This window comes from Cydia strobilella, chromosome 18, assembly GCF_947568885.1.
Source record: "Cydia strobilella chromosome 18, ilCydStro3.1, whole genome shotgun sequence".
In the NCBI taxonomy this organism is placed as follows: domain Eukaryota; kingdom Metazoa; phylum Arthropoda; class Insecta; order Lepidoptera; family Tortricidae; genus Cydia; species Cydia strobilella.
The window spans coordinates 8,571,082-8,595,216 of NC_086058.1; the positions used below are offsets into that span (position 1 = coordinate 8,571,082).

The 24,135-nt window shown below is 36.3% G+C and overlaps 1 protein-coding gene across 2 annotated transcripts in view; it reads left to right on the forward strand.

Annotated features, from left to right (window-relative positions):
* The window catches only part of LOC134749755 (tyrosine-protein kinase Src42A), a 98,293-nt gene that overhangs the window by 69,866 nt on the left and 4,292 nt on the right, over nt 1-24,135 (forward strand). For both annotated transcript variants that reach the window (XM_063684783.1, XM_063684782.1), the window contains exons 3-7: nt 3,920-4,083; nt 13,474-13,801; nt 16,321-16,499; nt 21,528-21,684; nt 22,723-22,976. In XM_063684783.1, coding sequence (XP_063540853.1) covers nt 3,920-4,083; nt 13,474-13,801; nt 16,321-16,499; nt 21,528-21,684; nt 22,723-22,931 — 1,037 coding nt within the window. In that variant the 3' untranslated portion in view covers nt 22,932-22,976. The remainder of the gene's footprint in view (nt 1-3,919; nt 4,084-13,473; nt 13,802-16,320; nt 16,500-21,527; nt 21,685-22,722; nt 22,977-24,135) is intronic.

The following is a 24,135-nucleotide window of genomic DNA, read 5'->3' on the forward strand; positions in this document are numbered from 1 at the left end:
AGAGTAGCCAATTACAATTACTATGTAGTGGCCAGTAACTATAGCAGTCACCCTATATGCTAGGGCAAATTTGCATACAAACATATTCAGCTTCATGTTAAGTTCTTATAAATATAAAAGTTCAGATAGTCCAAAGTACTATGTTTGTATTTGAATCCAAGAACTTCTTGAGCGAGTACCAATGTTTCTTGTCCTTAAAACATCTCCTATTCACATATTTTGAACGTAAAGTACTTAGTGTAAAATTAGCATTACACATTTATTAACCGACATTGACCGTTTACCAGTTCAATATAAGACGTCTGTTCCATATTTTCTAGATAAGATATCCAGCGTTATTAAAAGCAAAACCGTGTTAATTTAATCAGACTCCTAATACATAACCTGATCAATTAATTGATTAGTAATATAATCTAAATAAAGATAATGGTATCTTGATGTTTATTCATTTATTGTTTTTCTATTAAATTATAGAATCTATAGTGTACACATCGTCGTGCAAGAAAACGCCATCAGATTGTCGTTTTAGACTGTATAAAGAATAAAATTAGTCTTTGGTATTATTATTAACATGGTAAACGTTTGAATTATTCCTCAACACTATTCATCAAATACAATGAAGCCCGGCGCATAAATTTACCAGGCTTTCTCAATAAATGAAAGTAAGTTCGTTTCTTTCACCTGAGTAAATTAAGATTTCACGTGTACTTGGAATATGCAGCGATCTGTGTCGAATATAATAATCAATACCGCTGGGAAATTTGAAGACCGTTTCATGCCCTTGCGCACCTAAGGTTGTTTACATAATTATAATACTATTGTACTGCCATTTTGCTTCATATTTTACAGAAGACGTCGCTTATTAATATATAATATTATAATACCTTGTAACAAAGAGTATTACAAAAAAAATATAACAATTACACATAAAATAAATAATAAAACTAAAACTAACTACAATTATAATAATTAAAGCTAAAAATTAAAAATATCTGTCAAAATTTTGAATTATCAATTATTTCAAATACCTTGTATGTTTTGTGGCAGATCCGCCCTAACAAATTATACGATGCATTTACTCTTTGCCATATTAGGCTGCGTTTCCACCATAGATGTGCGCATCTTCGCACCGCTCAGCTACCTCGCGCATCTGTGGTGGAAACGCAACCTTTGTCCAATATTCGTGCCCTTGTCATAGTAAACAAAAACATCAAAAGGCGCAGGTTCCGTAGTTTTTTTGCTTAAATATTTATATTTCTAATTATAATAGCACAATTGAGTGTTCTCACTCTTGCCTCAGGAGAGCTTAAGGGGTTTTTGACATTCAACAGTTTAAAAGTACTCGGTATTATCGACTGCATATCTTCCGGGAACGCGAATACATTACATATGCAAGTTCAAACCAATAACGATTAAATTACGTGCAGGCATAAAGTTACAGTTCATATTACTCACAAGATTGTGTATGTGTACTGATTTATTGTGGTGATTCCTGTAAACTTTATTATATCTGATCTATAATAATATCTATTCTATCGGATCTTTATGATATATTTATAAGTATTTTTTGTATTGCACCTGTTGGCAAACCTAAATAAATAAATAAACTATAATACTATTTTATGAAACAGTTTTATTTTATAAAACACCTCAAAAAGAGCGAGCAGTGCGGAGTACGATGTGAAAACTACCATTAGTCAACGTTTAGGCCTGTTGTATACGGTTTTATAGACACTGAATCAATTACATTTGCGTGACTGTTGACTTTACTTTAACAATAAGTCCACAATAAACAACAGAATGGTTTGCAAAATCACTGTTGAGTGAGAAAACTTATTAAAATCTATAAAAATGTTAAAGGAAGAATACTTACTCGTAAATCTGTTTTAAATGCATTGAGATGGAGCGCTGTTAAATAAATTTCATAGTCAGTTCTTGTACTTCTGGTGTCATTTAGAACACTATAGATAAACAACAAGCTGTTTCACATTAAACATCATATTTTTAGGGTTCCGTACCTCAAAAGGAAAAAACGGAACCCTTATAGGATCACTCGTGCGTCTGTCTGTCTGTCCGTCTGTCGCAGCCTATTTTCTCCGAAACTACCAATTAAGTTGAAATTTGTTATACATATGTATAAGATTGTGACCCAAAGACGGACATGTAACGTAAACAAATAAATTTTAAACATGGGGGCCACTTTTGGGGGGTTAATGAGAAAATTAAAAAATAAAGTTTTACAAACTATATCGTGTTACATATCAAATGAAAGAGCTCATTGTGAGAATCTTAAAAATATTTTTTATATAATTTTACGATAAACAGTTGAGAAGTTATTCAAGAAAATAGGAAAAAAATGACCATTCCCCCCTTTATCTCCGAAACTACTAGGTCTAAAATTTCGAAAAAAATACAAAAAATAGATCTACCTATAGATGACAGGATAACCTATTAGAAATGTGCAGTCAAGCGTGAGTCGGACTTAATTACTTAGTTTTTGATCCGACCCCTACAGGTTTTTTAAAGACATTTCACGCACGTTTCACATAAAAAATACATTGTTTAAATTGTGTAATGTACGGAACCCTTGGAACGCGAGTCCGACTCGCACTTGGCCGGTTTTTTTTTATAAACCCGCATTGGTATGACCCCGGCGGAAAAGGGGACAGGGTTGCAGATAGAAATTACTTCCCAGAAGATAGTGATTCGAAGAGAGACGCATCACGCAAAGATACTGCAGCGAGGTCTTTCAGCACCGTCGTTGTAACGAGTGGCTGTTTGGCGAAAACGGTTAACATCAATACAAAATGGAATAACTTGTGTGTCACCATTATTGTACGTGATAAATAAAGGGTCGAAATCAAAGCATTGGTTCTTACATATTCGACATTATTCTTCACATGGAGCTTCCTTAATTGTAGAGACCAAGATCAATTAAATTTGATAAAGGGTGATTGGTTACATTACATCCTCAGCTACTGCTATTTAGGTGTACAAGGACCATGATCTGAAGTAGATTGATACTTGATCAATTATGGTTGGTACTTAAACCTATTGACTTTTCTACAAACATTTCTACGATTTGCCCGAAAAAGACATCTGTGTGAGTAATAGTATTATAACTTTTTTACTGGACATATTCTGTCTAATTATACCATTGACTGACAGTGACAATGACATGCCGACGAACCAACTAAACCAGTTATACATAGGTAAACATTGTTGCTCCGATGATTCATTCCAGGCCTGCATCGCTTTTATAAACGTTTCATAATAGACGCATTCCTGAGATAGTTCAAGTATGTCGCTCGTATTAAATATTGCACAAGTAAATATTTAGTATTCCTAGTAAACCTATGATGAATGTTATGCAATGGGTGTAATAAAAACCCTGTGCTATGAAATATTTATGCAAACAATGTCATTGATTTTTATTTTTATTTTTTATTTTTGAATTTTTACGATATGTAGCACGTTTAAAAGCATATTTTTTTTAAAAAAACCTACCGACACTTAAACGCTTGTCAATCGCCGGTCGCAAATATGATTCATAGTACCGCTGTGGTCGAATCAAAACGCGGTCTGTTTCATGATTTTAGTAAGTTTCTGGGTGAAGTGAATCTTCGAGCGTATAAAACACTCGGGGTCAAACGTCATTGGCGTCCCATGATTATTCTTATTGCAACTGATACTATCCAATGGGTAGATACGGTCACAGACTTTAATTGTTGAGAGAGAAAGACTAACGGTATGAAATGTCCAATGTAAAGTAAACCCTATATAAATGGCTCGACAATTAAAATCCGTGGCTGTGCATGAAAAGTACCTACACTTTGAAGATCGTCTCTTATTACGAAACGGCCTTAACGGTAATTTCATCCTGCTATTACGATAATTAAGTATTGTCATATTGTTACAGTGAGAGACGGCGACACGGTGAAACACTACCGCATCAGGCAGCTCGACGAGGGAGGGTTCTTCATTGCGCGCCGGACCACCTTCCGCACCCTCCAGGAGCTGGTCGAGCACTATAGCAAGGATGCCGACGGGCTCTGCGTGTCGCTCAATAAGCCTTGTGTACAGGTCTGTACTACAGTGCCTTTGTGACTCATTCAGCAAACCTTGTGTACTATGATTTATTTTCCTTGATCAGAGCTTTTATTAATGTGAACTAACAAATCAAAATTTTCTTTGACTACTGCAATATTGCTCAGTAAACCTTGTGCAGGACCTTACTATGCAAAATATTTCTCATATCACTTGCGTAGTATTCGAGAGGAAAGCACTCGTGAGATTTCATAGCTAATGCAAACGAATCCTAGATGCCGATATACCTAATACAGTTTATTGGCAAATCGCTAGACAGTTTAAAGTAGAGCGTATCATAATAATGCAGCGCGTCAGGTAGTCTCAAAATGCCGTTATCTATACCAAAATATACAGTTATACCTTCTGATTCAACCTGTTAACAACCAAAATGAGTTTCTTACTTGTTTTCTCGGGCGTTATATTTTTTTCTACAAAACTGGCCGATTTTATTCCATCTTGCAATAGGTTTTGAAAGTGCTCTAATGTAGCATTTACCTCAGTAACGTCGAGGTCGTGACTTCCCGTCATTCAAATCGAAAGTCTGGATCTACGAGTACACTTCTTACAACGTGTTTACCTACTTATTGATAATTCCTTGAGTCTTACTTCTCCCTAACTTGTTGTCATATAAGTGACCATACTGCATAACTTTGACCTCTGTCAACACGCATCTGTGACACATATGGTCTCAACATCGATAAAAACATAATTCTTCGTAAGTTTTATTTTTATTTTCAAAAAATCATAAATTACGAAATTCAATATCAGGATGAGCATAAAATTTATGCTGTTCGATGGGCACCTTTGTATCTGGGAAGATATATTGCCAGGCTATCAAACATGCGCGGGATTCTTTTAATTTACCGAAGGACCCGTGTCTGATATTTAACTCGAGTGCTAAGCTTTTGTTCGACCATCCATTATTCCTGGCCTGGGTTACACATCGCATTCCTAGATGGTCATGCATGTCATAAAGCTCCAGTTACTAACATATCAACGATTAGCCAATGTCTCAAGCTCCTTGAACTTTTTCCCTACGTGATCTCTCGCGTAACGTTATGAATAACACATGCGAATTCCAATACAATGCAACATTACATTACTATTACTGCGTCACACCGATTAAACTAATCTTTATGAATTCCTTCCTAATTATCCTGTGTTGCGCAATCGAATATCCGTCAACAGATTTACACTATGTGCGTAATGATCTTAGCCACTAATGACCATCCGCTTAATTGAAGGTACTGTAGTCGGAAAGGGTTTCCTACACTTTTGCCAACGGTATCGATTATATTCAAATTCTTGTGGCTCGGTTTATTGAACTTTAATTGTTTTTAGACGGGCAATTGATTAACCATCTACTTATATTTCTAAATATACCGTTACTAAACCGAGATGATACGTGATATTCAACATTATACATAACACAACCTTGAATGGAATGTAATCAATGATTTCTTTAATACATCTGTCGATCTAAAGCCATTAGCTCCTCACCAACCGTTGGTGGCCAAAAACACAGTGGTCAGTTTCTAAATTAGGTATTTGGTCATTACTTAAATTTATAGCTCATCTCAAACACATACGAAGTTATTACGTGATGTGTCAACAGTCTGCAGCTTTAATCGACCTCTTGCTCTAATTCGGTTATTATCATTTACATCACTTGTCGCTTCTTTTAGTCATATTGCATTGCGCCTACGTCGACGTATTGCATAAATTTGCAACATGCACACTAATAGATTCTATAAATACAACAGGGGTTTTGCCAGTTACGTATGTAGGTCTGCCAAAATATGTGGTACAGTCAAGGGCATAAATATATATACATTCCCAAAGTTTCAAAAATATGTGTACACTCTTACACCTTAGACAATAAAGTCAAATATAGTCAATGTTCAAATATTTTTGAGCTATTTGTCTGGATCGATTTTTGCCTTCGACTGTACGTTCTAGTCTTCTAGTACTTCTAGTGAACATTTTTGAAAGGGCTTGGGCCTGCATTTGGAATGTAGGATAATAAAATATTTATAATCCTTCCAGAAGATAAACAAATACAAAGTAAGTATGGATGAAAAGGCAATAAAATGGAAGCCAACTTAGTCACTATATTTTCTGCTATTAAATCTTCAATACTTATTAATGATTATACTGAGTTTAATGCAATGTAGGCTGATAGCGTATAATCTCCACTGCTTAATATACTTCATTAAACATACAGGTGAAAACGACCTGCATTTAATAAGGTACGTTAAGTCAATAAACAATCGATTCCATCGACGCCAGATTGAATGATAAACTTTTTCGCAAAGCCGCAGAAAATCGCGAACGTTTAAACATTAGGCATTATCGCTCCAGTTTCTGCCGGCCGTTCGTCGCAAGGCCGAGATGGCCCCGCTTTCGTCACGCACGCTGCGTCTACGCAACCGAACGCTCGCCTTGTGGCCACCGCTCTTTTGTACAAACTATTGTTTCTGCAGTTCTTTATTTGTCAACATGAAAATACTTGGAAATATACATGAAACGTACATATTTTTAATATGTTAGTCATATGTGTTGTATAGTAGTTATTTGAAAGCGATGAATTGCAATAAAATGAATTTAGTTTGTCCCTTAGCCTGTTCTTAATAATCTTGCAACTGCTCATACTTATACGCCAAAGAAAACTTAGTTACTTCAGCCGAATTTCAGAAATTCATCTCATCATCAGCATCACTCATGCAATGTATTAGCGACAAAAATAAATTTATAATACAAAGCCATCATCATCATATTCCCTCATAATAAAAATTAATAAAAACAGAGAACTTAATTCAATTACAACTAGTAAGTAGTAGTTCGCCCCGAACTGAGAACTCGCGGTTCGCCAAAAAGTTAGATCAATTAAATGCACCTACCTAGTCGGCAAAGGATCGCAAATCGCGTGCGATTTATTGCAAGGTCTGTGGAGCCCTTAACTGATAGATTTAAGTCCCCAATGTCCCCATAGAGATTAAAATAAACTGTATCTGTGGTAATGGTAACCCATAATCTTTCTTGTCAAATGTCAAATACCTACCTATATATTGTTTATTTTATTTCGTTTTTATAAATCTTGCCAATTATTTTTATATCGTAATTTAAAAAACAATATTAGAAATGTGTAAACCGAGCACTTTCATTTGATATCAAACTCGACCATACTTTCTCGCAAATAAGATGACCAGAATAGCAAGACCCCTCACAAATAGCTTTTTGGCCTTCTACGCTCTTCTAGCTACATAACCCCTTGATACAGTGTTGGCCGAAACGTTAATTCAATTAACCAACCATTGTACTGGTTAATGGTTAATTGCAATTAACGTTCGGCCAACACTGCCTTGATCGAGCCTGCTCATAATTTAATGACTAAAATATAATGCCTTCATCTACACGTTTACCCAATTTCATATAAATTAGAACAAAATTTACTTAAGTTATTGTCCACCAAACTATCCTCTGATAAAAAAAACATCGAAATGCCGGGACGTGCCCCTAGCCGGCCGTGTGTTCCAAGTTCAATGTAAGAACTTCCCTTCGCTCGCTCGTTCGATTACAACACTTTCCTTCAACATGCATCCTTTCATACAGCTCAAGCGGAATAAGAACAATAAGAATATAATCTTGGATACAATTGCATATGTATTTATTTACGCGCTTGCTGTACAATCTGCTTTAACCGTACGATAATATTGGTCGATAAAATGTGACTTTGACCTCAGCCCTCGGCCAATACCATTGTCATTGCCATTTATTCTGCCTTTCAATTGAGTCCAAGGTTGCATTTTAAGTTTGATGTCTTTAGCTGGTTTTTTGAGAAAAAGAAATGTTTATAAAAAAAATAAGTAACCACTGACAATGATTTTTTGAAAAAAAAAATAACATAATCGCTTAATGTATAGTTCGATTCGAATGTACAACATTCGGGCACCTTATAAATTCTAACAATACCAAGACACAGTCGGATTTACTTTTATTTTGGATATGTTTGATAAGTTTAGTAACTTGCCTGATGAGTCATACATAACAGACGTAGGCTCGCTTGTATTTGTATTATTTGATGAAGTATTATTAAAACATTTCTGTCTGTTCGTCTATACCTACCACAATTTAATGATGAATAATTAATATCGAACATATTGTAGGCACAAACCGCAGCAATCCGAAAATTCCGTATTGTTGTTACAATTAAAAAATGGTTACTGCGGGGTATTCTCGATGTCATTAACCAATTAGTGAACCAGCGTTTAATCGATTGACCACCGCAAAATGTAAAAGGCTATTTTCAAACGTAAAAACCTATTTTCTTAATTCGTTCCGGACAGATTAAGCTCTTTGGATTTCTATTTCTGTCAAGAGAATCTTATTTGTGGTTAAGACAACATTTTCAGTTTTAAGCTTTAGGTACATATTATTATTTTTTATTGTTAGGAAGTTGTACACTATAGATATGTTGTAAATTGTTAAATGTCACCGTTATCTTAATTAATAGTTATCTTTTCTATTAGGTTTGGTTGTACGTTAAGCAAGAATTTTTATTTTACATTATTAACCTTATTATAATCCAATTAATTAGGTATGATTATGAACCTTGAGGGCTTAGAGTACTAGTACATCCATCATTGTTATAGATGTAGAAGATTGTTAATATAATGTATACATGAAATTTGATGCGTATATATAAACAATAAAATGATAAGATTTGTGCGTTCAATATTTATGACGACGATAAAATTAACAATAAATGTTTCATAAAACGCATTTATGTCATCATGTGACGTACATTTATCGTAACGAACACTATTGTTCATTCAATTAACTTTTCTCAACAATAGTACGTATTTTTGTCTAATGAAGAGAGGTCTCATAGTTGAATAGTTCTTATATTTAAAACCGTGTTATAATCGGAAACTTATTTTTTTTTATCTCGGCGCATAAATAATACTTTATTAATTGCTTATTAACTACTACTACTACTTCTAACTATAATTGTACTTACCGAAATATTTACGAGTAGAAATTAAAGTCAATCAATATTTATAAGGTTGATGCGTTGAGTCACTGGTGTATTGTACTAATGTACCTATTATTATTATTATTGAGCCCGTCGTTTTACCCATAAATGTGCGGAAAATGCTACATTAGGTATGTAGGTATCTCACCGTAAAATAAGAAACACTATTTATTACGACTCACTCGCACTAGTTCCTGGTAGTGCCAGCTGAACTACATTTATATTCTGTTCAATAACAATAGCGATTGTTATATATAAAAATAAAATACCACCGTATACTTAATGCTTTGTTTATATTTTATTTGTATACAGTATCATATTGACCAAAGTTTTCGTTCGTGACGAAGAAATGCAATTTCAAAGAAGTTAAAGGTTTAACACGCCAAAAATGGGGCACACATTTTTGCTTATATTTTTTTCATGGATGCTATAGTTTTTTTGTATTCTTAAATTCTAATCGCTATAACATGTGGAATCAATGATACCATAATAGTAGTTCATCCAATAATTCGTTTTCGTGATAACGAGCTTTAAACAATGACATAGCGAAATCAAGGCACGAATTGCCTTGTAAATTTAGACGAGGCTAAAGAAACGTTAAAATCTTAATATATCCAGTATGTATCAGCAATCGATGAGTTTAAGTGTTTTTTAAATGTTGTGAAGACGGTAATGAATGGGAAGAAAACCAGAGAGCAGAAAAATTCAAGATGTAAATGACAAAAAAATGGAAACTTGGAACATACAGCGTTCTTATATGAAAACCGAAACCTTTATTATGATATCATGATATGTAGCAAAAAAGATACAAATATCGCAATTTTATGCACGAAATATGAAATCAAGTTAGATTAAGAGCTTGCAAAGGGCTTGCCTGCTCTGAACAGTGGCGCCAAATAAAATTTGTATGCAAAATGAAGGGTAACAAAACGATCGATAATTTTCAACATGTTTGAGTGCGTTTTGTGTTAGACGACGGATCCTATACAAAATTAAACTCCAAGCAATACACAGAATAAATAAAATAATAAATAAATAAATATTATAGGACATTCTTACATAGATTGATTCTTCCACGGTAAGCCCAAGGAGGCTTGTGTTATGGGTGCTCAGACAACGATATATATAATATATAAATACATAGAAAACACCCATGGCTCAGGAACCAATATCTATGTTCATCGCACAAATAAATGCCCTTACCGGGATTCCAACCTTTTTAAATTTAAAATTCGATTTCAGGCTTCACATGCAGGTAACTTAACTTTGAATAAAAACTTTTACTTCTATGAATTGCTATTTAATACACTCCAGAAGATTTCAGAATAAAAATAATGCTAAGAGTCCTCATTATTTATTTGTTTAGCAAGCTACTTGTGATTGTAGCAAAGCATAGCCGTTATTTAACTCGCAATAAGGACATTGACCAAAGAAATATATACAAGAAACATTTTTGAAACCGACTTAAACCTATCACAGAAGTCACAGCTCACAGTTACTATTTTGGTGGCATGGATTGTGTTGTCACTGCGCTATAACAGTGACGAAAGGGTATTAACATGATAGAAGTGCTGACACTGCCCAAACGGTACTTTTCGTGGATGGCTCTAAATTAAGGGGGGTGCCAAAAGATTGGTCCACTGCACATCAACGAATATTTGAAAAAGAAACCTGTTGAAGTTATATTATCAACTAATCTGCAAATAACTGGCTTGGACTGCTTAAACATACTGTACTTAATCATATCGTGCAAAGGGTCTAGTGTCCTGGTTATCACAGTCTGTGGTATGTGAAATCATGAGCCTGGAATGAAATTCGGGTATATTATTATGATAACTATAATTTTTGCAACTATTTATGTCCAATATATTTTAAGTGCCCTATTTTTGGCGTGTTCAACCTTTAATCTATTTTTGATTTTGAACTTGCCTGACAATATAACGACTCATTAAACAAATAGTATAACCATCGCATGTTCCAGTCAGACATGTATTGTTATTAGTCTTTCAAGCAGTAATTCAGTAATCCGCTTAAACGTGATTAATAAATATTATTAATCAACAACACAAATCTTAATAGACTTACGTTCTACCAATATTTAGTCAACTCTGCGGTTTATGTCAGATGCAGCTCGCAATAGATGCACTAATGCACTAGCTAAGCCAGGGCAAACCACGACTCGAGAGCGGCTGTTTCCAAAATGAAAATTGAGACAAGTCAAAGCAATATGTGATTATTCATTGTTACTATGCAGGCTCGTTTCTTATACCTACGTTTGCCGACCCCTCAGTCCCCTCACTAGGTTAGACTCAACTTCGACATTTTCTCGCAGCCAGACTAGGTCCAATATGATGTATTGTATAACAATTCGTACTTTATGCAACAAACTCGGCGGCGGATTACGTCAACACTGGCCATATGTATGTAAAACATTTAGGTCTCGTTACTTAGCGTGTCTAAATGGATAAAAGAGATTTTAATGACTCAAAAACATGAATATGATTGAGATAGAGACGTCATATAGAGGGTATTGATGCAATATGTATTAAGTCCATAATAAAACTGAAATAGCTATCTGAGGTTTAGATAATTATTGTGTCTAACTGCATAAAAGGAGGAGACTTCATGTAGATGTAATTCGTATTAACACAATAGGTAACCGAATTGTAAACAGATCGATCTTGATCCCAAACATCGTCATTATCATCAGCCTGGCATCGTCCATTGCTAATCATAGGCTTTTTTCGGGCATGCCATCAGCACCCATATCGGTCCTACAGTTTTGGCCAGCACTGACACATGCCCATCCCAATACCCTCGGTCGACGAGGCTTCGGGCTTGTTGATGAGTGGCACCCCAAAAACAAACATTGAATTAAAATCTCAGTACTAACCGTATATTAAAACTAAATTGCATGCAGATTGACATGAGACATGACTAGAAGGAACTTAGGTACACGTTGATTGTGATTTAATTAGTTTCAGGTTTTGTAAGTAAAATTGTAGGTAATAATGTGAAAGATTAGACTAATAATTCTCTCGCGGAAATCGAACACTCAAACTTTGGTCTCAGCTCAAGTTAAACTTTTCACTAACTCGTACAGTAGATCCAACCGGTACGCTACCGATTGAATATTATATCAAAGACTAATAAACATTGTCTCTCAATGTATAGTTGTGCGTGACGGGCAAACAGACAGAGCGTCGCGGTCGCTGCCCACTGGTTTCACGTTACAACGTGGTGTGAATTAAAAAATGCCTACACTTCAAGTTACAGGACCACTTGTACTTAAACCATTCTTCCAAATCGCTATCGTGGCGATCCTTGACGTTGAATTATCCCTGGCCTTAATTTTCTGATTTTTACTTTAGATATTTAGGAAATAAATATGTGAACAGATATTATCAATACTGTAAACTTTAACTTTTTCTTGTTGACCGATCTATCTTGTTGACCGATCTATCAAAGCTGAACTAGCGCCAGCGAGTCTGCCATTCTCATGACGCTAACTTATTAAAGAGGATTAGCTCATGTCGCCTGTATTTGGTGTCCATCAGCTAAGCTAGAGTGAATAAGATATTATGGAAATCTTTGATCTGGTCACCACTTTCCATTTCTTGGGTCAATCGTTGAACAAGTAGTAATAAAAGAAAATTGAAAAAAAAATACTCGTTTTTCATCACAATGCAACAATAAATCAAAATTATTGCACTCGTACGTACTCGTACACACTCTATAGTGCAAGTGACATCATCAGCTGGCTTCAATATATCTCAGGTAATAATTGTTAAAAATTTTACTAAACTATTATTGTACTGCGACTAATTTGTCAGGTTGAACTCAATGCGATTGCACTTTGCACTAGCCAAACATGTAAGTAATTTAATCGCTGCTAAACCTGTTAAATTTTAAATCAATTGAAACCGCTACAACCGAATGTAACAGGCGTAATATAAAATTCCGATCGTTCAATATTCTCTACAGCTACACGTCATATCGTACGTTTTACGTTAGGCATAGATACTGTGCCATAGACGTGGGATACATAAATAAAATTTGTTAAATTTCCATTTCAACAGACATATTTTTACCGATTTGTATTAAAAGTAATTTTGATATAACGGACCCTAACTGTGCGAAAAGGAACTAAAATAATATATATAAAATGTCTTGGGTTAAATTAATTTGACGATCATGAGTAATCATAATTTTCAACCTGATAACCTGACCATCCATCATAATAAATCTCCGCCACATGTCATCTGCCAAGTAAAACCACCTCTGCCATATTATATTATATGACAATGAATACTTAAGTTAATTTATGAAAAATGCTCTATTGTTTACAGGTTGAAAAACCAGTAACGGAGGGACTTTCTCACCGAACACGCGACCAATGGGAGATCGACCGTTCATCCCTCAAGTTCGTCCGGAAGCTCGGCCACGGCCAGTTCGGCGAAGTGTGGGAGGGCCTCTGGAACAACACCACTCCTGTCGCCATCAAGACCCTCAAGTCCGGGACCATGGACCCCAAGGACTTCCTCGCGGAGGCGCAGATCATGAAGAAGCTGCGTCATAGCAAACTCATTCAGCTCTATGCCGTGTGCACGCTGGAGGAACCCATTTATATCATCACCGAGTTAATGAAGAATGGATCTCTACTCGACTACCTTCAAGGTAAGGGCCTTACGTATGAATTTTGCGTGCATTTTAAGTAACGTTAAGCACCATGCGTTTATCTGAAACAAGATAATAAGTTGCCTTTTTAAAGTTTACGAATAGCTAAATGTTCAAAAGCCTTGTGTTTAAAATTAGTATTATAATAATGGATTTCTGCAGCTGTCAAAATACTTAGTCTTGATTAGCGATACGTAGTAAATCGTTTGTTTAAACAAAATGTACGATTTAGGCACGAGTTTGATATTTTCTGTAATAACGCTGTGACAATGTTTCTCGTTCCACTTTTACGTTTCGCAGATTGCACGGCACAATTTACATAACTATTGGTATCTGTTAGCATTGCCTAAATCGACAGTGTCTGCGAGGAAACAAAAGTGTTCTAAGAACACTTTTGTGTTTTTTCGGAACACAATATTTTTTCCGAAAACAGCTGCGTTGCCAACTTAAATTTGATTATAAAGTTGATGAGCGTCAAAATGTTGCTAAAATGATTGTTTGATCTGGGCACCTAGATAAGATGGATACAGTGATAATTTTCGCATCTACTTTGATAATGATAACACTGCATATCAGCCCGCTAGCCCGCTACCGAGCAACAACACATGGCTTGCAGTAGCATTGTTATTTATGCTAAGACGAAAGTGGAGGACCCGCGGGATATCGCCTTTTTATACAACAAACGTAGTCCTTACTTTCCTCCCTGGATTTTAACATAATTGATAATATTTTTATTGTACATATATAAACCACAGCTAGGTATGCCCCTACGTTAGATTTTTCTGAATTTTTAATTATTATAAGAGTTAGGAGCATTTAAAAATTTGTATGAAATCTGTTTTTCGTACCAAAGTTTTACATACATATATAATCACGCCTATTTCCCGGAGGGTTAGGCAGAGACCACGGATTTCCACTTGCTACGATCCTGACATACCTCTTTCGCTTCCTTCACTTTCATAACATTCCTTTAACACGTTCGCCGGTTTAGGAAAAAACACGGTTGGCTGTGCAAAGAGGGATGTTGGTGCGACACTAATGTATGGTAGCGAAAGTTGGGTATGGCAGAAGAGGCATCAGACCCAAGTAAATGCAGTGGAAATGAGAGCGTTGAGAAGTGTGTGTGGTGTAAGATTACAAGATAGATTAGGAACAGTGTACTTATGTATATAATAAGGGAAAAGTGAAGACTGAACGAAGATGTAAAAACAAAAATTGAGAATGGTTTGGACACGTGGAAATAATGAGTAAAAGAAGGCTAACAAAAAGTGTATAAGGGAGAAATAGAAGCGGGAGTTGGAAGGGCTAGACCTCGGCGGACTTTCTGTGATCAGATCGGGGAAGTCCTGAAGAAAGGCCAGGTCAAGAGCATCCTAATTTTTACAATAATCAAAAAAACGAAAACGAAAAAAACGTAGGGGCATAGCTATGGTTAATATATAGCAAATTATGTAAAAATGTTGCATGAATTCTCTTACCGTTTTTATTTTTATTTTTTTTAATTTTTATACTACGTCGGTGGCAAACAAGCATACGGCCCGCCTGATGTTAAGCAGTCTCCGTAGCCTATGTACGCCTGCAACTCCAGAGGAGTTACATGCGCGTTGCCGACCCTAACACTCCATCCATTTATTTATCTGTTCGAATTTAGCGCGTATGTATTTACCCGACTGACGAAGAAGACTGGCACTCCACTTATGTAGCACGCGACTGTACGAATATTCTCATGCTGTTAAGTATAATTTTTTGTCGAATCCATACTAATATTATAAATGCGAAAGTCTGTCTGTCTGTCTGTGTGTTACCTCTTCACGCTTAAACCGCTGAACCGATTTAGTTGAAATTTGGTATACAGATAGTTTGAGTCCCGGGGAAGGACATAGGATACTTTTTATCCCAGAACTCACCCCTCAAGGGGGTGAAAAGGGGGATGGAAGTTTGTATGGGGAATCAATAACCGCTGAACCGATTTAGATGAAACTTGGTATGGGGATAGTTTGAGCTGTGGAAAGGATATAGAATAACTTTTATCCCCGAAATCATCCCTCAAGGGTGTAAAAAATGGGGTAGAAATGTATAGTGTGGACCAATTTGGGGGTGAAAGAAGGATGGTTTAAAAAGGAGATTTGTTTAAGAATTAAGGTACCCAAATTACTAATTTCACGCAGACGAAGTCGCGGGCAAAAGCTAGTATAATATATTCGTGAGAATATTCGTACAGTTGCGTGCTACATAAGTTTACCAACTACCAACCAACCAATAATAAAATATAATAGAATATTCGAATAGTTGGTAAATTCGCATGAAACAGGTAGGTAGGGTTGCAGATTTAGTCGACGACTTCGAAACTTTTAATGTTATTAGAAACGCCGCAGATAACGTATCAAACAAGTTTTCCTCGCAGATTTTGTTGTTGCAAAGTCAAATCTTATCTGCTCGTATATACGTTTTTGGGGTAAGGGGTAATCAATAGTAGTCAGTAGTCACAATAAGGTTAAACGATTTATGTTTTCTTTCAGGCAAAGGTCGCGGTTTGAAGCTGCAACAGCTAATCGACATGGCGGCGCAGATAGCGGCCGGCATGGCGTACCTCGAGTCCCAGAACTACATCCACAGAGATCTCGCCGCCAGAAACGTGCTCGTCGCAGACGCCAACATCGTCAAGATCGCCGATTTCGGGCTCGCCAGGCTAATCAAGGTAAAATAAGTTTTATAATATGATCGACACGCCGAAAATAGATAAAGACAAACAAGGGACAGAAAGAGACATGTTGGTTAAGGTAAAAGAAGACACAGAGTCAGCATGGCGTACCTCGAGTCCCAGAACTACATCCACAGAGATCATTCATTTCAGTAGAAAAATACTCGAAAAATCTGAAATTTGCATTTATACTCAAGCGTAGATTCTTCTCATTGAGTTACATTTGCATTCCATGCAATAATTTTATTCCATTTTTATATCCAGTTCAATCCACTTCATATTATCCTGAAAAAAATACTAGGTGATGAAATCCGCCAGCAAGGCCCAAAGTCGCTGCCTTTTTCCAAAGATCGCATCTTTAGACTCGTTACGTACAAACAAATAATGAACTCTGTTCAGTGACCAGTCTATCGTGACATCGTAATAGTACGTTCAGTCACCCGCAATTATCTATAACTAACGGTTCATTCTGATCTGACATTTACAAATTGACTTCATAGCAAACGAATGCATACCTAGAGCCTTGGCAAACATTGAACGGACGTAAACTTGTTACATTCAAAGAACCTGTCAAACCGACCCAATTCTGAATAAACATATTCATTTTGTAAGGAGCACAGTCCGTGAATAATGTTAGTACTTGGCACAAAACTGATTGATGTGACGTTGACATGCCGTACATGAATAGCCTAACTTTAATCGACATCACACAAGCATAGTTAAGACACGTTCAGTCAGCGGCGCGGCGTCTGCTTTAACGTAAATGATTTTATCTACATCAATATTATTAACCCTATAATATATTCAGAAACGATAAACTAACGGCCTACGAGTATATTAACAAATCTGTATCTGCGGGTGCATCGTAATATTAACTTTACGTTATCGATAACCGATACCTTAATTACATTCAAATTTGGAACATCTGAGAAACAAAGAAATTTGGTTTGGCCTCTATTCTAGTATCCGTTTTATTCAAAATGAAGTATCCGTTGCGAATAATTGTGTCAAATTTCGCATGTTACTTGATGTCGAACGATATGGAAATCGGCCCCCGACTCTAGTTTGTCTCTGAATTAAAAAAAAACAACGGATGCGATGACATGCGCGTTTGCATTACCGCCGGGCTTTCACGTTTAATTCCTCCTCCTCGCGTCGTATTCCTCAGTATTGAGGGTCGTGACCTCCCTTTTGTATCACTTTCACGTTTAATTAGTTTGTAAGTAAAATATTACTTTGTTTTGTTGAAGCTTATGATATTGATGTAGATAAAGCAGTGTATGTAACTGTACATAATTAGGCATTAAAATACTCGTGTGATCCTTTTATGAAACACATTTCATTCGTTTCATAAATCCACACTCGTATTTTAATGCCTTTTATTATGTAGCAGTTATATAAACTACTATTATGCTTCTCCCAAAGATCGGTACAATACTCGTTGCTTTGCCTCATCGTTGTTTTATCTTGTTAAAGGTCTAACCAATTTTGCGTCCCAAATATGTAATAAATATATAATTCTATTGCGAAAATGCCCTATTTGGTTCATGGGGTTTTCCCACCTTATTAATTTGTTGTAACTGTTGAAGTTTTTTTAATTACGACGGTGGCTGACAAGCCTGCGGCCCGCCTGGTGTTAAGCAGCCACCGCAGTCTATAGGCGCTTGCAACTCTAGTGGTTACACGCGTGTTGTCGACCCTACAAGCTTACAAGGATTCATTCTTGGAAGCACTGGAAAACTGTCTGTGTTTACACATTTTAATTCTCAATATTAAGTTAAAATTAAAAATAACGTTGGTAGCAGGTAGGAATTAACCCGGTTCTCGTAAAAGTGCTAGACTTGACGGACTTGCGGGCAGAAGCTCATATATCCGGGTGTGACCCTGCCTATGAAACCGATGGTTCCGGGTTCGAATCCCGGTAAGGGCTTTGTGTGTTGACACAGATATTTGTTCCTGAGTCATGGTTGTTTTCTATGTATTTATATGTTATTTATATCGTTGTGTAAGTACCCACAACACAAGCCTTCATGAGCATACCGTGGGGCTTAGTCAATTTGTGTAAAAATGGCCTATCAATATTTATTTATTTATATATCGGTATGACATGACATGTTAGTATGCAGCATAGATACATAAATCGCTCATGTTATACTCTGTAATATTTTAGAGAACATGATGACATTACACAACAGACAGTTTGACAGTTGACGATCTTTCTCTATTGTGTTTGTGTATGTAATTTCAATACAGCGCGACTAAATTATAATCTATATTTTCAGGTAAGGAAATGCAAATGTGCTCGTTAATGTCATCCGTAATTGTCTATTATTAGAACAATCATTGTCTGTAAATAGATAACAAAACAAACTAATTTAGTTCCACTCGGGACCATTATGTTAAATATATTACCCGTTAATATTAATATAATACCCGTTAAACCCGTAACCCGTTATTAATATGTCTGTGTCTCACGGAAGTTTTGTTATTAACATTATGTTAAATTATTAATATTTAGGTACATTTAACAAGAACCCATTCTGACCATTTTTGTTTTGTTTGCGTACTGTCCCTGAAAACAAAAAGAAAAAACCTTTTTCATAAACGTTTAATTTCAAAACACAATAACGCGGGGAAATCTCGCTCGTTCGAAGCAAGTCGCCTATCTGCGGTCATATTATAAACATGAAAAACGTGACATCTACCCATTCATCGTTAAAGTTAAAGTCTGCAGTGATGTGACACGTTCCAATACAAACTTCATTCATCTTTATGTCGCTAACCTATTTTTGGCCGAGATAAAGCTGTGGCTTTACGTGCTTATTGGTCGTGAATCATCGCGTGTTTCCCGCTAGTTTGTTGGAAATAGTAACTGAGGGCATAAATTAGTGTAATTAAAATGTAATGAACCTCCGAGACTGTCTCCCGAATATTCCTAGGGTATCACCCTTGTAAATTCGAGCGATAGAGAGACAGACAACAAAATTTCGATGTTCCCGGTAGGCCCTCAGTACTCGTTTCATGAAGAAAAAAAGGCGAAAAAGAAGCAGCTCAATTTCAATAAACAGTCTCGGCTCCTAAGTGCCTTAAGCAACGTCCATGTGCATTGATGCATGTTATGACTATCTATGAGCGAATTGCAAAAAAAGTGTACAGACATTTCTGATTGTGGAAACAATCAGAAATGTCTTCAACATTATAATATCAGTAAAAAAATACTGCACGCAAACATTTTAAACACTTACATATAGTGTAACTCAAATGCTAATGTATGTATGCAAGTAAAGTCATCATTGTATTATGAAGTAATATTATAGTCTCGCCTTAAATCACTACACCATATAACACAAAGTCCCCCGCTGAGTCTGTCTATCTGTATGTTCGCGATAAACTCAAAAACTACTGAACGGATTTTCATGCGGTTTTCACCTATCAATAGAGTGATTCTTGAGGAAGGTTTAAGTGTATAATTTGTAAAGGTTTTGTGTAAATAGGTTGAACTACCCGTGCGAAGCCGGGGCGGGTCGCCTGTCATAACAATTATAACAACACATTTTATAATAAACAATTCGTACAAATATCAAAGCAAAAAAACAATTTTTTTTTTAGTTTTTAGGTTTTGGTTACATTTTATTTTCATTTTGTTATTAATTAAAATAGGTTTTCGGCTTTAATAAACAACATCACTACTTAGTTCACCGAAGGAAATCGAACCTATTTATTTATATCACATCATGTTAAGTGAATGTTACCGGGTTTTACTCCTATTCTTATGAATATGAGTCTAGTGAATGATTTCCAATTTTTTGTTACGCTTGACATGGTTAAGTTTGTCATGGCAAGTTAATTTTTGATTTAAAGTCTGCATACAACAGACGCATTTAGTATTCTAGCATCTACATTTAAAAGACAGATTTAGCGTGTCGTGAACTAATATTCTTTTACAAATTTTGCTCTACGGCCGTCGATCTAAGAAGATGCAGTGAAAGGAACAAGATAATTTATGTCTGCATTACAAGAACATATATAAAACAATACACTTCTCATCTTGTCTCGTTAGACTGACAGTAGACAAGTGTTTATTAAATACTAGCGACCCGTCCCGGCTTCGCACGGGTTACTCAAAACCTTAACAACTTCTACACCTAAACCTTCCTCTAGAATCACTCTATTGATAGGTGAAAATCGCATGAAAATCCGTTCAGTAGTTTTTGAGTTTATCGCGAACACACATACACACAGACAGACGCAGCGGGGGACTTTGTTTTATAAGGTGTAGTGATTTTGAGCTTGACACGTAAGACTGCTTACAATAGGCATGAAATGTAAATTAGAAAATTAACACCAACCGTTTCGCAAGAACAACAATGGCAGTCTGTGTTATTATATTAATTTTGCACTATATTTATTTAGCAGTTGCGTGAAATATTTTTTTCACCACACCAGCTGGTAAACACTCTCTTGATTGTTCAAAAACTGATAAGAAAGTTGCATTTTATCCACATGTGAACCAAAGTAATCAAATGCAAATTTTGAGTTGTGTTCTTATATTTTATCTTTGCTTTGATTTTGTTTGATATTTTACAGTTAGTATTTTCCTTGTGTTGGTGTGGTGAAAATTTTTGTGTTTCACTCGGTGGCAAAATTTGTTTAACCCTCGTGCCTTGAAATCCTCGCAACGCTCAAGATTCCATTTTTCGATAAATTTTGGAATCTTTCGCTTGCTCGGGTATCAATATTAGCACGAGAGGTTAAACAACAACTTTGCCCCCTTGTAAAACAAATAACTATTAATTATGGTATAAAATCTTATAACGATATGCTCGTTATTTATTTTATTTATATGTATTGTGGTATATAAACCACCTGCGATGTACTACCGGTCCATATCCCGGTCAATATAAGTGAAACTAACCGTGAATCATTCAAAGCTGTTAAAAAAATCTTCACATTGTAAATGATCGCTCACTGAATACCTACATGAATGAGTGGTAATCTAAACGTTATTTTGCTATTGTTGAACAGGAGGATGAGTACGAGGCGCGTGTAGGCGCCCGGTTCCCGATCAAGTGGACCGCGCCGGAGGCGGCCAACTACAGCAAGTTCTCCATCAAGTCCGACGTGTGGTCCTTCGGCATCCTCCTAACCGAGCTCGTCACCTACGGCCGAATACCCTACCCTGGTAAGATAGCTCGAATGTTAACACATTCGCGTAGTCTTTTGTTTCCTTTGGCCTATGACACATCACGTCACTTACCGTCCGCGAACGTGTTAATTAGCTGTAGCACAGAATAAATAATAGTACTACCGTACACAAAGGAAACTTCCTACAAAACCGAAGTTTGACAGCGGATCAGGGTCGAACCATGATGTCCCTTTCTAATATATGGCACTATCCCTTTCGGCTATTTAGGGTTGTCAAAATTCAAGTCATTATCTTATCTGTGGTCGTGCACGCAAAGGGACGTCAAGTTGTGTCAACCCAAATAATTGCTCGCAGCAATGCTGAGCCGAATGGAGCCGAGTTTTCCCGAAGCGAGTAGTTTCGCACCCCTGGCTGTAGAGCACCTATGAAACATGAGTGCGTGTGATGCCCATGACATGAGAGCCTTGTTTCACGACCCTCACAATAATTGTCGGCGACATGTCGGCTAAACACCCGATAATTATCGAGTACAAAAGGTGACAAGTTCAAAGAAGTTGTTACTATTATAATACAGGAATAATCGCACTTTTTTGACAACTGTCGTACTTGACAGTGTAGTGAAAGGGCTATAGGCCCCCTTTTCTAGATTAGGTACAAGTAGAATTTGTGGACTAAGTAGGCCAGTTTTTTTATACACTGTGCGACGGTTATTATTTATTTATCTAATCTAATCCTGGACGATCCCAAACTCACAAGCGGTATTGAACCTTTAAGTCTAAATAAATCACCTAAACCATCCATAAAACATGCAATAATACGTAGTCCTTTGCAAATAATATGTGTTCTACGATTTGGGAACACATCCAATTACTTTATCAAACATCAAAGACGCCTAGTCTTTCAAAAAAGGCATATAGTCGAGATATTGGGACGAGTACCGTTGTGACGGGGTGGCCTAGAGGTCCGGGGGCGTACGCCGCGATAGCTGAAGACGCCTGGTCCGACCTCCGCCACTGGAGGGCTGCCACATATATGTCATTTATTTCAGTTTATAATACGTTGATTTGTCAACAGGCATGACAAACGCCGAAGTCCTGCACCAAGTGGAGCACGGCTACCGCATGCCGTGCCCGCAGAACTGCCCCGCGCCGCTGTACGAGATCATGCTGGAGTGCTGGCACAAAGACCCGCTTAAGCGGCCCACCTTCGAGACGCTGCAGTGGAAGCTCGAGGACTTCTTCACCATGGACAACTCCGAGTACAAGGAGGCGTCGGCCTACTGAGCCAGGCCTTCCCTGCCGCCTCACCGACACGCGCACCAGCATCATGTATGTAACACATATTATACTCCTGCTGATTGAGTGGAAGTCTGAAGAATTTGACTCGCGTTTTTTATGAGATTTAAGCGCCAAATAAAAAAAAATACGAGGCAAATCCCGAGTCGAGTCCTTTATTGAGTTTTTTTAAGCGCAACTCAAAAAAACTTGAGCCTCCGAATAAAGACAGAAATTTTATAGGATTTATTTTTATCTAAATAACAGTAAAGAAAATAGTCGTTATAGTATGAGTTGTTTACCTAGTACATAAACTTTACATAAAAACAATGCATTACAACCTTTTTTATTATAAAAAATTGCGTTTTCTGCAAAAGGATACAAGTCTCTGTCTCTACAAAAGACTCTGGTCTCTAATAAGTGGAAAATTTTTCAAGGTTCGACTGAATTATAAGAAACTGAAAATCTGAGTCTAACCTCCAAGTAAAGGAGTCAAAGGATTCGAGTCGTAACCAACAATAATGAGCACAGCCCCCCATTGACCCCATTTGATGAATTTGTCTCGGGCATATAGTTACAACACTGGTCAAACCAGACTTCTGCAGATATAAGTAGGTAATATGCCAAATGTTGCACATCATATTTAATAGATAAAAGACTATACCTAATTAATGAATGTAGTTACCGTTATTATGTTAGCGTGATGTCTCAGTATGTACAATGTAAAACATTATTATACTAGCTTTGATAACATTAATGACAATTATTTCGTTATTGTAAATGTATGTAGTAAGTATACTGCAGTAAAGTTCATATTACTAAAACTTGATAATGTTATGAATCACTACCACATGGTTACAGTATTTGCAATTATGAATGCAGAATTATGAGAATAGTAAGTAACACGTACTTTGTTGATAATAATATGTGCACGCGGCAGACAACGAGCAAATAAGTGTATTCGTAGAAACGTGGATCCTTATACGTCCTACAATATTGTATGCCTCGAGGAATGCTAAAGAATTTAACAACATATTTTATGTTGTATAACGTAATTACTAGTAATATGTGTAATTGAACTTTAATGTATTGCTAATTCTGTTGCAATATAATAGGTTTATATACTTTGAATGCATTGGCAGTTAAGATAAATATAGGAATTAAGCTTCGTTTAACGCACGCTACTATGCTATGCTCAGAATCATATTACTTT